This window comes from Alternaria ventricosa (genome assembly GCF_023758065.1).
Source record: "Alternaria ventricosa strain BMP 2768 chromosome Unknown scaffold_36, whole genome shotgun sequence".
NCBI lineage: Eukaryota > Fungi > Ascomycota > Dothideomycetes > Pleosporales > Pleosporaceae > Alternaria > Alternaria ventricosa.
This window is the reverse complement of record NW_026055716.1, coordinates 74,611-89,799: the sequence shown is the minus strand read 5'-3', so window position 1 is coordinate 89,799 and position 15,189 is coordinate 74,611. Positions and strand designations below refer to the sequence as shown.

General features: G+C 54.4%; 4 protein-coding genes across 4 annotated transcripts; 2 read left to right on the top strand and 2 right to left on the bottom strand.

Annotated features, from left to right (window-relative positions):
- Positions 1 to 754: 754 nt before the first annotated feature.
- Positions 755 to 5,742, bottom strand: J4E93_010810 (uncharacterized protein; the record flags this gene model as incomplete). The annotated part of the gene is made up of 3 exons (XM_049348686.1): positions 755 to 2,473; positions 2,523 to 5,564; positions 5,626 to 5,742. The coding sequence occupies 3 exons, from the start codon at positions 5,740 to 5,742 to the stop codon at positions 755 to 757; spliced, it is 4,878 nt and encodes a 1,625-aa protein (XP_049194140.1).
- An 832-nt stretch (positions 5,743 to 6,574) lies between these two features.
- On the top strand, positions 6,575 to 8,407 carry J4E93_010809 (uncharacterized protein; the record flags this gene model as incomplete). The annotated part of the gene is made up of 1 exon (XM_049348685.1): positions 6,575 to 8,407. The coding sequence occupies one exon, from the start codon at positions 6,575 to 6,577 to the stop codon at positions 8,405 to 8,407; it is 1,833 nt and encodes a 610-aa protein (XP_049194139.1).
- A 1,115-nt stretch (positions 8,408 to 9,522) lies between these two features.
- On the top strand, positions 9,523 to 11,443 carry J4E93_010808 (uncharacterized protein; the record flags this gene model as incomplete). The annotated part of the gene is made up of 5 exons (XM_049348684.1): positions 9,523 to 9,704; positions 9,757 to 9,946; positions 10,002 to 10,293; positions 10,359 to 10,486; positions 10,541 to 11,443. 5 exons carry the CDS (start codon positions 9,523 to 9,525, stop codon positions 11,441 to 11,443), a joined length of 1,695 nt encoding a protein of 564 aa, XP_049194138.1.
- A 506-nt stretch (positions 11,444 to 11,949) lies between these two features.
- J4E93_010807 (uncharacterized protein) lies at positions 11,950 to 14,178 on the bottom strand (the record flags this gene model as incomplete). The annotated part of the gene is made up of 7 exons (XM_049348683.1): positions 11,950 to 12,220; positions 12,286 to 12,361; positions 12,419 to 12,760; positions 12,810 to 13,482; positions 13,532 to 13,566; positions 13,617 to 14,025; positions 14,092 to 14,178. 7 exons carry the CDS (start codon positions 14,176 to 14,178, stop codon positions 11,950 to 11,952), a joined length of 1,893 nt encoding a protein of 630 aa, XP_049194137.1.
- Between the last annotated feature and the right edge of the window lie 1,011 nt (positions 14,179 to 15,189).

The following is a 15,189-nucleotide window of genomic DNA, read 5'->3' as shown; positions in this document are numbered from 1 at the left end:
AAATCTTCAAATCCGTTTCAGAGTTCCCCTGCCCCAGAGTCACCACACATGTGCGTCTTCCTCGATATGTCTGGAGCGCTCATTCGCAACCTGGGTTGGACTTGACTATGTGTGTAGAGCCGTCTGATGAACACGCATACGAACTGCAACGCTTGTCGACCGGGGTCGCTTGAACAAACGGTCAAGACATGAAGTCTACTCAATGATCTTCGATATCTTGGGGAGCTGGCTGCATCTGAGAGAAAAGGAAGAGCAGTTAATCCCGTAGCAGCACCTCAGTACCGAGAGGATTGCAATATACACCGAGACACTGTTCGACAGCAGTAAGAGCTATGACTCAAATGAGAGGCATGATGAATTTTATTGGGAAGAAGTATATCGACCAGATAGTGAGTGATACAATATGGCCTGTTGAGTGAGCAGGTGCGCGACGCTACAAAGAAGGGCTGAGGATTACCGAGAACTCACGGCGAAGTCGGGTTATCTTAACACCAGCATCCCATGGACTCCACTAATCGATTCTGAGAATTTGGGAAAAGACGTGTGAGGACTGCGGAACGTGCCCAACAAGCTTCAAGGCGAAAAGATTAGGGCTCGACTATTATAAAGTGGGATAACTAGACAAGCTATATACAGAAGCTAAATGCTGTGGTATCGTACAACGTCAAGGCTCAGGGAGAAGTTTCCCAATCACTCATTATCCTGACTGCTCGTTGCTTGCCTGGCAGCTTGTCTCTGCGACAGTGTTCACACTCTAAGCAGGCAGCAAGCCACAGCATATGAAGCGACCCCATCCATTCCTCTTTGTACCCTTTGGTTTCTTTCCACTCGTCTCTTCCTCTTCCTCGCCAACAACACGGAGGAACACCTCGTCTAAGGTGGTAGGCGAAACCGAGTAGTATTCCAAGCCTAGCTCTTGGCGATTAGATTCTAGCAACTGGATGAGGCCGGGAATGCCGCCTAGATCAGATGCTGAAGCAGCTGAGGACGAAGTGTTGATTTGATGAACCTCTGCTTCGGTGACCTTGCCATCTTGAGCATTGTCAAGATGCGCGGGCGATGCAGTCGATTCGGGGGAAGCAGCCTTGAGTACTTTGAATCGGAGTTGTCCGTGGCCTCCACCTCGCGAACCCCACTTGTCGAGCTGAACACCGGGAATCTTCCTCTGAACCCATTGCTTTACGGCTTCCATCTCTTTTTCTGTGGTTTCGGGTGCAGATTTGAGCACAAGCTGTACGACCCAAGCATCGCCATACTGCTGCCCTAGATCACTGACTGTCCCCAGCGCAAGCATTTTGCGCTTCATGATACCCACGCGGGTGGCGAGCTTGTCCGCTTCTTCCATGGAATGAGTGGTGATCAACAAGGCACGCCCAGGTGCCGCTACACCGAGCAGTGTGCGCCACATGACTCTCTTCGCAGCTGCATCCATACCCGAGGACGGTTCGTCCAACAGTAAAACAGACGGATTGCCCATCAATGCAATGCCCAGACTGAGCTTCCGCTTATTACCACCCGAGAGTTTGGACGCGAGACGGTCGTGAAAGCGCCCCAGACTGGTAGCCTGGAGGATCGCATCAACACTGGTCTTTGGGTCGGGGACGCCGCGAGCGCGAGCGTAGAAGTACAGATGCTCCGTTACTGTCATTGAATCCATGGCATCGAATTGCGGACACACACCGAGATGACCTCGTGCGGCTGCACGCTTGCTGATGATTGAGATGTCTTCGATCAGAACGTCACCACCTCCGTTGATGTGTGTCGTAGGATGAATGTCTCCACGGATGAGCGAGATAGTCGAGGACTTTCCAGCACCATTGGGACCAAGAAGAGCGAAAACCTGGCCTTGGGGGATGCCAAAGGTGATGTCGTTCACAGCGTGATTGGAGCCGAACGTTTTGTGTAAATGCAGCGCACGAAGGCTGTCTTTGCTCTGCTCAGCGCGTGTTATCTCGGCAGCGACAGCAGGAGGGATGGTATCCACGTTCTCTTCCGAGTGCTGCTGACGGCTTTTTTCTCGGTTGAGAAACGCGGGTCGGTAGCCCGAGTCCCACCACACGAGAGCGGTGAAAAGCAATATGATTTGTACAATGAGATACAAAATGGGTCCTCCGTACACTGTCAAAGCGCCAGGATAGCTGGGAATTTGATTGCCATCGCATAGTACGCTGAAAGAGTTGAGAGAAAGCAGTTGCGTCCTCAGTAGGCTTGCTGAGGGCGAGATTAACGAGACAGTCCAGTGGAAGTACTGAATGTAGGAGTCAATGGCGTATGCGGGTGCGTAAGTCAGTATGGCCATGTAACCGATAAAGTATATCAGGTAGAGCGACACCATGCCTCCAGCAGCGAAGGCAAATGCCGCCAGTTGCGACGTGACGACAATGGAGATTAGGTAAGCAAAGAGCGTCGCACACAGGCCGTAGAGAAAGAACACCACGAAGAGGTACCCTGGTGCATACCACGCATCGGAAGCCTGTAGCAACGTTAGCCATGCAGATTTGTATGTGCCACTAGGAACTTACTGCAGCAAAGATCCCTGTAGTGACGGCAGAGATCACAAGCACGAACAGGAAATCAAACGCCGTGTATGCCAGCCACAGTGGCACAGCCCGGATACCGTTGCTGTAGTGCAGCGCTCGGACATTCCTAAGCCGCTCTAGTGTCGGATATAGAGCAAATAGCGCTGGGTAGACACACATGGCCAGGCCAAAATACAGGATCAGCTGTAGCGTGTCGCCCATATTAGGAGCAAATGGCACGGCGAATTGCTGGTACTGTGTGGAGATGGTGATGTTTGTCAAGATGTTGTCGAGAGTATTCAGTGTGATGAGGCCACCGATGACACCGCCATTAGCAAGGTAAGCCATGAGTGGCGGGCCGTTATCATTTAGGAAGAAGCCACCGGGTGTGATGTTGCGGAAACGCGTGTTGACGTAGTCGTTGAATTCATCGAGTGTGTCCACGAGGTGAAAACTGTCCTCGGAGACTCCTGTTCGTTGAATGATGGTGTCGATAGCAGGACCGACGGTACTTGCCGGACCGATGGGGATGAGAGGGACATCGTCTACGTTGGAAAGCGAGAATATGGTAGGGTCGTTAGCGCTGGCTCCAGGATCGCATCCCACAGCCTCGTAATCCTTTAGGAACAGTGTGACTAGTCCCGCCGCCACAATCGGAAGGAGTAAAGCGAATATGTAGGGCCAAAAGTTGCGTTTGACAATGGTGATACGCTTCTGTACAAGTATGAGTATCTGCCTGAGTAGACTAGTGCCACGACCTTTGCTCATTTCTAGCGTCTTGTCGGTGTCAGAGTGATCTGAAGGTACGTCTCGATCCTTGTCCGACGTTGGGGTTCCAGCTTGCCCACCGTGGTCAGCGTCCATTAGGTTGTACTCCTTGACTTCCTCAGCATTGGCCAGGAAGACATCCTCCAATGTCGGGCCAACAATGTCGTAGTTCTTGACGTCATGATGTCTCAGAATATCAACGAATTTGGTGGCGGGCAGTGCGTTCTCGAATTGGTACTGTAGCATGCCTTCGGAAGGTGCCGGTTTCTTGATGGCATCCACTGGGGGCTTGACAGGAGCGTCTTTCGGATACGTAACGTGGTATCCAGCGCCGACTTCATGTTTGAGCTGAACCGAAGTACCCTTGGTTTTGAGGATACCGCGGGAAAGGATGGCAACGTAGTCGGCAAGGACATCTGCCTCGTCGAGAAAATGTGTCGTGAGCAAGAAGGTGCGGTCACCCCGCTCAGCGAGTAAAATCTCCCAGATCTTCCTTCGCGAGAGTGGATCCAATCCGGACGACACCTCATCGACGCAGCAGACTTTTGAACCGCCGGTGAACATCATGGCCAGCTGAAGCTTGCGCTTTTGACCCCCAGAAAGTGTGCAGGACTGTGCTCTGATCTTGTGCCCCAGATCGCAAGCGCGTATCAGGTTTTCGATGGTATCTTTGGTATCGTAGGTGCCGGTTGACTTTAACTGGTTAAAGATACGAACGTGTTCGTAAACAGTCAGCTCATCCCACATGACATTTTTCTGGGGGCACAGTCCAAGGCCTCCGGTGCCATCAATCTCGATCGCTCCACTAGTGATGGAGTTGAGACCCGCGATGGCGTCCAGCGTCGTGGACTTGCCACTACCATTGGCACCAAGCAAAACCATAATCTGGCCTTTGCGCGCCTTCATGCTGAAGTCTTGCACGGCGACGACTGTTTCCGGTGGCTTGACGCCGAACTTGGTAAGGACGTTGCTGCGAAACCAACTGGGAGTCCAGTGCTTACAAAAGTTTGTCAGGATGATGTTGTGATCCGGCGAAGACGTTGTAGTCTTCCGGTCGGCCGAAACGGTGCCGTAGAGCCAGCGCTCAACAAGAGCGCCCAGAACAGGGTACACAAAAGTCTGTATAATGGCAAATATGCAGAAGACGATGCCGGGAGTAGTCCAGATGTGGTCCTGGTAGTCGGGCGCGGCTTGGACGAGGTTCATTCCAACGAGCTGTCGCTCAAAACGGGCCACGCAAATAATGAAGAAGACGTAGTTGATGGACGGAAAGAGCAGGCTCAGAAGGTATACAGCAGCTGTGCTGAAAGGTCCAGCGACTTGGGCGATGATGGCCAGGAGGATCGGGACGATGACGATGGTGATACCAGATAGTTGGGCTTTGCGGAAGAAAGCTGCGCCGAAGATGGAGAAGCTGGTCAAGGACAGGCCAGCAAGGATGTGGAAGATGATCAATATGGCAGGGTTGGAGGTTTGGAAAGCCAGAGCCCAAAGGATGGCGCCCATAATGACCCAGCCCGGGAAATAGATGATGTCGAAAGCAATATGCATGGACAGAAGACGGGCAAACTGCGTGTGCCATGGCTTTTTGGCGGGCGACATGGCTTCGACTAGCTGGGATATGCCGCGTTCTCTCTCCTCGGCCATTTGCCCCGTGAGCTGATAGGTGACGCCGCACACGCCAATGTACAGAGCTACGCCCATGATGTTGATGAGTGCACCCATGTACAGGGTCCTGATGCGATCGTCGTATTCTTGCTGCGTACGCTCTGTGTACGGGTACTCGTCGGTGGCGGGGATGGCAGCAGAGCCCTCGACGGAGGCGATGGCCTGGTCGATGGCGCGCTGGAAGGGCAGAATGTAGATCTGGACATCGTTGTCGTCCTGGCCCACGTAGATTTCCTCTCCCAGCGCTCCGTCGGATCGGATGGTGTAGTTCCAGCTCTCGCCCTGGCCTTGGCTCGGACTGGAAAGGAAGGACACTGCACCATAGCATGTGCTGGCGCCCCGCAGCGAGCTCTCGCACGTCGAAAGCAGTTGAACATCCTGCTGAATAGTCACGGCCTGCAGGCCAGCGTCGCGGACCTGGGTGGATAGCTGTGCAATGACGTCTTGAATGTCGCCACCAGTGTGTCCGTTGTTGACGAAGACGACCTTGTCACGGCCGCCTTGGGCAGCGCTGAGGGCGTCGGGAAAGGAGCGGATGAGATACGGCTCACCGATGCCGTACTCTGACGGCGGGACAAAGAAGTTTTTCGCATAAGATATGAAGAACATCTGCGGCAGAGCCCTGGTTAGCCATTGTTGTGCGGAGGGGGGCGACGAGGCGTCGACATACAAAGATAATGGGAGCCCAGAATGCGCGGACACTCGTGAAGAACCAGTGGCGCACGAAGACGACGAGCAGCGTCTTCTTGGTGAGGATCCATGTCTGGCTCACGATTGCGCCCGCCATGGTGGCTTTGTAGTCTTGGAGCGTCGTCTCGAGATGGAGTCGCAGTCGCTACAAGGCCGCGCGTGGAAGCATCCTGCTTCTCTTGGGAGAGTGGAAGGGCGCAGAGAGCGTCTTGAAGCATGGATGGCGAAGAGACGACGCCAATGCCGCGCCCCGTACCCAGCGTATACGGAACGACGCCGAGCAGACGACGTCTTGTCCGACGTCTTGGACCCGCGCCAGCCCTCCAGGGCCGTCGCCATGATCCACATGGGGCGCCAAGCTTGGAAAGTGCCAACACGCTGCGTGCCTGCCCAGCGGCCCGGCTTACCTCAGCCTGCTCCCGTAGCTGGGTCCATGTCTACCACAGTTGGCAAGACTCTCGCCCGGCACTGCCTGAGCACGCTGTTCGAACGCGGCTCGGCGACTGCATCCGCCCAGACAGCGCCCAGTCATGACAAGCCTCGCGTGCACATCCTGGCATCCTGGCATCGCTGCGCCTCCTGTCCTGTCTGCCGTCGCGTCATCGATTGTGTGCGACGCGGTAGGGCCATCGTGCCATGACCTGCCCCAGACGGGCCGACGTGTGCCGACAGCGTCGTTTACAGTACAGCTTCGCCGCAACCTCACCTCATGCTAGGAGAGCATTGAAGACTAAACCAAATGTCAACATCAAGTCTGGGTCCGTTGAATATTCACCCACGCCCTCTGCGTCTTGATATGCTTGTCCGCTCGGCTTCGTGTGCCCCAGTCACGCACGCAGCTCTTCTCCAGGTTCCCGAGGTCGTAGGGACCTATCGCTCATCTGGGATAGTCACGTGATGGGGTGGTATCGGCCACCCTGGACGAAGCTATGACGGGGGGTTCGTGGCTGCCGAGGCCGTGGCACGCGTCGGCGCAGCCTCCTCCCACAGCAGCGGCATCTCTCCTGCGCAACGACGACGACGACGCCGACAAGCAGCTCGCCATGGACTTTGACGAGGCGCTGCCCTCTTCGCCGCCGCCCTCTTCGCCGCCGTGCGCGGGCACCGACGACCTCGCGCCCAGCCCCTTCTTCGAGCGGCACCCCACGGCCTTCACCACCAAGTCGAGCTCCCCTCCGCCCGTCTTCTCCAGCGACGACTCGTGCGAGTCGGTCGACGTGGCCAACTACGAGTCCCCGCGCATACACAAGAACAAGCGCAAGGGCGCGTGGTGGGACACGCACGCGTCTGCCCACGCCAGCCCCCAAGTCAAGAAGACCAAGTTCGCGCGCAACTTGGACTCGGGCATCTACATGCTCAGCGACGCGACCAGCAGCTGCGACGACCTGCCCCTGCCCCCGTACATGCCGCCAGCCTCTCTCCGCGCCGCCGTCTCGCTCCCCCGCTCGCTCCACGCGCGAGCTGCCGACGATGAGGCCATGGACGTCGACGTCGACGTGGCGAGACACGCCGCTCCAGCGGCCGTCTTCAACCGGCACATCGACGACGGCCTTGCCGCGGACCGCGAGTCGTACGACCTCGTTGGCCTCGACCTCGCCGACCGCGACATCACACGCATTGGCGAGCTCAATTCCGTCATCAGCCACCCTCCCGTCTACGACAACGAGCTCCCCACGGCGGGCCAGTACCGCTCTCTGCTCCCCAGGCTCCACGTCAACCTCGGCAAGAACAAGCTCCGTCGCCTCGTGCCCGCTTTGTTCCACCTCGACGATCTCACTGGCCTCTATCTGCGCCAGAACGACATCGACGAGCTTCCCCAGCAAATCAGCCGCCTGCGCAAGCTCGAGGCCCTCGACGTATCCCTCAACAAGCTTCACTACCTCCCCTTCGACATCGTCACTCTTCTTGCCCCACATGGAAACATGACCCGCCTCACTCTCATGGGTACCGATCTGCTCCAGCCAATGTCCTTCCGCCGCTTCTCCCTCACCGACTACCAGAAGCAACACCAAGGGCCCCTTCGCCACCTCGATGACGTACGAGAAGACGCAAACAAGCAGCTCGCTCATCTCTATCCAACGCTGGCAACGTGCCAAGACCGCGACCAGGCTGTCTGGCGCATCCGCTATTTCGAGTCCTGGGCCAACTCTTTTGGCGGTGCAGACGACGCCCGAGAGTGCGCCGCTGAAGATGTTGGCTTCTATTCGCACCACCCGTCGTTGCGCCTAGAGGCTTTAGTAGAGGGCGATGCCGTTGCCCACGCGCCACGGTACATTGCTCGGACTCTGGTTTCTTACTATGGGCAGGATGGCAAGCTTCTCAAGGGCTCTCCAAAGCTCCCTACTTCCGACCAGGAACACTACCCCGTCATCATCGAGACGAATCAGGGTACATACGGCCTACCTTCCTCACCGTGGTTCGTCCCTCCGTGCACAAGCAAAGTTTCCTCCCTCTTCACAACGACCCTGCATATGGCACTCCACTCTTTGGAGCCCCACAAAATACGTGACTACCTCAGCCCGTGTGCTCTCCCCATGGTGGAAGCCATTCTCTCGCGAGCAGAAGCGAACGCTGCCGACGGATACGGTCTCTTCCGCGAGTGCCATGTCTGTCGCAAGCATTACGTTGTGGCACGCGCCGAGTGGGTTGAATTCTGGAGTCGGGGCTCAGGTGACTTTCTTCCACTGAGAGTTAGCGTGTGCTCGTGGGGTTGTGTACCTCCAGGCATGGTCAAGAGACCGCAGAAGGAATTGACATGGTGAGGCCAGGAGGTTGTCAGTTGATGCCAGACAGTAACGTGAGATGTTTATTGTAGTCACAAACCATCAAGTTGTGTCGTGAAACAAGTCATACTCTTGCAGGAATACACCAAAGACACTCGGGTTGCATCGGTCACACAGTCTCCGACACGCCTGTCTATCCCGACACCTAGAACACTACCCGTGGACTCGAGATGTAGCTAGGTAGAAATCATGTAGCAACTCCCATATCCATGCAGTAACACCTTCTTGGCATGGTGCTCAACAGCCATCGTACCTTGGCCCGTCTACTCCACATGCGAAAAGCCCTGGCGGAAAGTGCGCTAATCTTGCTGGTCGCGTTTACGACAGCTGCTCTACATCACTCCTATTCCGAAACTTAAGCGTGTTGCCTACGCTTGGAACATGTATGGCGGAATGATGACAACCGTAGCTGCCTTTCTCAGCTAGATGGATTGCTAGCCGAAACAGGCTTGGACGGCGTTGTTCGGACGATTGCGATAACAACACGCCGTGTTAGTGGGCATCCCTGGTGCATCACTACTTCTTGTAGGCCTATATCTCGTACTCCAATTCCTGATTCGATACCAAGATGTAAGGCTCGCCAAGCACACCTGGGCATGTTCTCTGTGCGAGCGTGTTTGTCGTGCCTTCCGAGACCACCTGCACACAAGCACTTCTACGCAGCTGCGCAGTTCCATGCTGCACCCATGGATGTGCAGATGGAATCGAACATCTCTACAAGTAGCCTAGCTCGTCTATGAACACTGAAGAAGCTTATCAGCTCTTGTACTCTCTTGCCGTTGTCCTTATCGGCGCCTATCTTCAGCCCTGGTTCGTATCCTTGCCAGTCTCGACTCGTTCCACCGGACCATCGTCCGCGGCTTGACGTGAGCGTATGGAGAAAGCCATATCAGCGTTCATCTGGGGTTATCATGTCCGGCTTGGTGAATCCGCGTGGGACCACGTATCGCAGCTGGACAAGCATTCCTTGGTTACACGGCTAGCATGCTGACCGGGTTTACTTGATCCGACTGCATGCAAGACTCTTATCTACAATTCAACTCCCTTTTTTACTTCTTGACTGATTATTTACCGTCAGAGTCCCAAAAGCAGTCATGTCCGAGAAGAAGGCAGAAGACTCGGCTATCGGAGAACGGAGCGTGGACTATGGCATTGGCCATGTTCGCAAGTCGCATACGGCGAGTCGCAGGAAAAGCTCCGCTGTCGATCCAGAGATTATTGCGGGAGAGATATTCGACGAGCGTTATGAGACTACGCAGCGTGGTCTGAAGTCACGGTCAGTAGACCCCTCTTGATACCCTATATCCTCAAAGACTGACGGAACGTAGACATGCTCAAATGATTGCGTTGGGTGGCACAATAGGTACTGGGCTCTTTGTCGGCTCAGGCCAAACCCTCGCTCGTGGCGGCCCGGCCTTCATCCTGTCCACGTACATCGCCATGTCATTCTTGATCTTCTGTACCGTTGCGGGTATCATTGAAGTCGCGGCCTATCTGCCGACCCCGGGGTCTTCCATGGTAACTTGTGGCCGTACCCAAGGCATGTGACACACGGCTGACCTTGTACCTTCAGAACCTTTTCGGTTACCGCTATGTGTCGCGCTCTATGGGGTTCGGCCTGGGTTGGCTATATTTCTACTCGCTCGGTATCCTTGTGCCTTACGAAATCACGGCAGCCGGGTTGGTCATTGAGTATTGGAACCCGCCCGTGAACATCGCAGTGTGGATCACAGTCATGATCATTGTCATCGTTGGACTGAACTGCTTTCCAGTCAGGTTCTACGGCGAGACAGAGTTCTGGTTTGCCGGAACAAAGGTTATCATGATTTTAGGGCTCCTGATTCTGTCATTTGTTTTGTTTTGGGGTTAGTAATACCCCTGCACAAACTGCGTATGATACAACCACTGACTTTATACATTTATCTTAAAGGCGGCGGTCCACAGCATGACCGACTCGGCTTCCGGTACTGGAAGAACCCTGGCGCGGCAAATACTTATCTAGAAGAAGGGAATGCTGGGCGATTTGTGGCCCTCTTATCCACTATGGTACTCTCTGCTGTAAGCATGCTTCCGGCGAAGCCTTATATCTACTTGTTTGACCCTCATGTCTAGTTCCCCTTCACGTTTGCTCCCGAGCTTCTCGTTGCAACAGGTGGCGAGATGCAGTCACCGCGTCGCAACTTGCCTACTGCGGCACGCAGATACATATACCGCCTACTCTTCTTCTATGTTGGCAGCGTACTGGCTATCGGAATCATTTGCCCCTCCGACGACCCCATCATTACGTCTGGTGGTTCTGGAGCTGGCTCGTCGCCCTTTGTTGCAGGAATTAAGAACGCTGGCATCCCCGTGCTGGACAGCATCATCAACGCAGGTATCATTATCAGTGCATGGTCGTCCGGAAACTCCTTCCTATTTTTGTCCTCGCGCTCGCTATACGCGCTCGCCCTGTCTGGCAACGCACCTTCCGTCTTCAAAGCATGCACCAAGTCCGGTGTACCGTATTGGGCTGTTACTGCCTCTTCGTTGTTCTGCGTTCTGGCATACCTAAACGTAGGCAGCGAGAGTGCGGTCGTCTTTAACTGGTTCGTGAATTTAACAAACACGTCTGGATTCATCTCCTGGATCTGCTGCGGCATCATCTTTCTGCGCTTCCGGAAAGCCTGCGAAACGCAAAACATCACGGATCTTCCATATCGCTCACCGGTGAACAAGTGGGGTGCTTGGTGCGTCATCATCAGCTTTACAATTCTCTGTTTGGTCAACGGGTTCGATGTCTTCTGGCCTGAGAAGTGGGACGTTAGCTCTTTCTTTACTGCGTACGTGGGTATTCCCATGTTCTTCCTGTTCTATGGGGGGCATCGGATTTGGGCCTGGAGCGATAGTTGGGCTTATGATCCAGCAGAGGTAGATCTGAAGACGGGTATGGATCAGGTGCTTGCTGAGGAGGTGCCGGCGCGAACAATGAATATGAAAGGGCCATGGTGGAAGAAAATCACCTTGCTTTGGCAATAGACGCGAAGGCGCTTCGAAGAGCTGTACGACAGGGGCAGGCAGCTATCGGTTCTCCCAAGTCATCTTTTTGTTCTACCATCATTCATTATGCAACATCTCGGACATTGCCCATCAAGCCTCTTCTCTTATATCCCCCTCCCGGACGGTCCCGTAACGTCCTGACTGAGAGAAGGAGACATGTCCGTGTCATTTTCCTAGCATCCTCCGATGGAATCTGATGGAAGGAAGCACACCATCGTCTTCGGGGCCCAGGCTTCGCAATGGTGGGTACTCAAGATAGCAGCACGTGAGGGTCAGAAGAAGCTGCGTATCTCCGGACGAAATTAGCGCCAAACGTGCCCCCTGAGTCATTGACCAGCCCTGGAGGGATGTGGGGCCGGGTGGCTGGGTACCGCATCATCAACATTCAGCCGACTACGCTACTACGCTTGTCCATTGCTTCATCATCTGCAACCGACTACCGTATCTTCCCTAACTTTATCAAGTTCATTCTGGTACAACCCATCTCAGTCGTCTTCATCTTCCTTCTTCCGCTGGCGGTTCAGCTCATCGATAACCTTCTTGCCACACGCCAAAACCTCCAGTGTCCGACTCTTGTTATCGTGGTCTCTTGTTTCCGGGACCAAGAAATATGTTGTTACGGCACCTGCTAGCATGAAAGCGCTCATTACTTGCAGGATATGTCCGAAATTCTTGCGTTCCCATTCAAAATCGCTTGTGGGTTCGGATTTGTCGGATTGGAATGCATATGCCAGAAAGACTTGCACCACCCAAGACCTATGGTGCGAGTTTTCGAAGTCAGTAAATGTCTCATATGCAGTTCTTCCGCGGTTTGTCCTCACCCGAGTTTGCCACTAGCCGCAGCTATGCCGTGGCAGGTGCACCGGTACCTCGTAGGGAATATCTCGGCAGGGATAACTTGATGCACGAAATTAGTAGATGTTTCACAACAGGTCGCACACGGATATCACTTACTAAAAGTCGTCACATTCGGTCCCAGGTTGAAGGCGATGTGGCTGAGCACGTAAAGCACAATGAGTCCCGAGCGACTGCTGTCGAGTAGGTTGGTCCAAGCACTTCCGGTTACGATGAAGAGAACGAATAGAACCAAGAACCCCCAGAACTGAATCACTTTTGGCGAAGCATGCTTGACAATCTTGATCATTAGCAGGCCGCCGACAACTGTCCCTATGGAAACCATCACCAGGGTGTGTTTGCTATTATCACTCAACGTCTGGTAGACGGAAGATCTGCTGTTGTTGTTTCCCTGCCAGATGTGGCTGACAATTTCTGGTGAAGAGAGGCCCAACCCATAGACTGTCTCAAAGTTAGTGGTTTTACCGCAGTGGTCTGGCAGTGTACCTACACGCGAAATCGAGAAACAGCCAGGCCAACGACGTTCCTAGAAGGTACTGCCAGTTTTTCTCCGCTATAAAGAATTGTTTTGCGTCGGCCCACGAGGCAAGTGGAGGAACAAAATCCGGGTCGCCTGGAGGAAGCCGGCCGCGAGGCGCTGCGGCGGGACGAAGATGTACGTCACTGAGGCGGTGTCCGGAGTCACTATCGCTCTCAATCTCCTCGTCGGGTGCAATCACCGAAGCGTTGGTCGATTGCCTCGATACAGGCCTCGAAACTTCCTGTGTTGCAGCCAGATCTAGCAGTTCCCTCTCGCCATGTTCGGGGTCTGTTCCGGGAGCACCAAAGTAGTTCGCCGTATCTTCGAGGGTGCTTTTTGTGTTTTGCAAGATGTCCAGCGTATACCTCGGACTCTCTGGTATCGTGAATCGAAAGAGCAGAGCGATGAGAGCCGGCACAATGCCGATCCCAACTACGAGCCTCCAAAGTCGATCGATAGCTCGGAAGCACTCCAAGTCGGCAGGCTGACAAGACTGCGTAGCCTCCTTGATCCATGGCTTGTACGACTCCACTGCAGCAAGTGATAGAACATTGGCGAGCAGCTGTCCAACAGGTTGGGCGAAGAAAACCCAGCTCAACATTCGCGCACGATGTTTGCGAGGTGCGAACTCGGCAGTAATGACCTGAACCCACGATTAGCATCAGCACGGTCACGTTGGAAACAATACCTACAGCACTCAAAGGGTAGTCCGCCCCGATACCGATCCCTAGTTATCGTCAGTCTTACGATGCATTCGTACATCAATTCGCTTCTTACCCATGATCGCTCGCCAGGTGATCAGCCATCCTCCAATTGCCATGCTGTTCTTCTCCCCGTTCGAACTCATGAGCAGCAGCATTGTGCCAACGATGACGATTACCAGCTCAAGACCATACATTTTTCGTCGGCCCAATATGTCTGCCGCGAAGCCGAATCCTATCTGGCCGACCATTGTACCCGCTAGTGTGGAACACATCATGGCTGTCTTGACAGAGGACGGCACCGAGGGTATACCGCCTTCGTTGCGATTAGACCAGTAGACATAACCGAGCATGGGGGTAACGACATTCAAAGCAAAAAGGCCGAACGAATCTGTTAGGAAGCCGATCCCAGCTACTACTACTACCCAGACTTGGAAGGGCGCTGAATCAATCGTCGCGAGAGTCCACCGTCGACGCCTTATCTCCTGTCCATCGGATTAGCGAGAGAAGATCGATCTTAGGACTACTACGAGTGGCAGAGGGAAACCTACCGGTATACCGCTCCCGCCTGTTGTCATGTCCGGCACCCCAACTTGATGGCCTCTCATTGGACGCATGATCCATTTACGCAGGCCCATTGTAGCGATAGGGGTGACAGAACTGTAACAGTATGGTAGTTGTACCTACGTGCGAGGGTTCCGGCAATAGTCAGTATGTAACGGGGTCTGTCGTGCAGAACCGCCTTGGGGCAGCATCTTTCATATTGTGAATGCGCAAAGCTTCAGCCTCCACCATGACACGGACTACCGAAGGCAGATTTCAGACAGCGTGCATAGCCCGATACCACAAGGCAAACCGGTCAACAGAAGAGGACGTATGCGAACTGGCGCTATTCGTGCGTTCTCAATCAGCGCATCCAATCTCGTTTGGTTCGCCGAAGTCAGGCTTGGTGGCGTTCATTGCCGCGATCCAAGCGTCCAGGCCTTCATCACTGGAGTCCTTTGGAGTGTGTGGTTGCTGCTGATGTCTAAATCATGGTGCATTCTCCGGCTCCTCCCGTCTGCGATGCTTCCGAGGTCGTTCAGCTGCGAACGCTGCGATGAGTGGGCAACAGCATCTTGCTTTATGAAATCCGGTTCCTTGTGAGTTCGTGCAGGCTGCATCAAAACATGTTCCGAGATTCCAAGGGAAAGCCACACGTGGCTGAATCGAGCCCTGGAGTTGGCTGGCCCGTCTGGTAGTCGACCATGGCCGTTCGCTCCCCCACGTGTTGATCTTCGCAACCTCATTGAACGCCAAAAGCTACTATGCCGAATTAGGCGTACCATTCTAATACCGCCACATGCACAAACACGAGCTGTCCGCCACCTTTGGATAAGCTCATGGCTGCCCTGGGCTGCCCTGATTGCTGCCGACAGTAGAAGGCTTCGACGAGTTTGCGTGCCTGAGCGGTAGCAGGATGTCAGCAGCGCCGTGAGCCACCCCCCAGATGCCGGAGCGGTCTACCTTAGGCTAGCTCTATCGGAAGCGTGACGAAGAGACGACTGTAAGCTCAGGTGGTTCTTACTACACCAGCTTGTCCTTTTCATGGAAGCCTGATGCTTGGACGATGATTGTCCCTACTGTGCACCAACAGTTCTATAACGTAT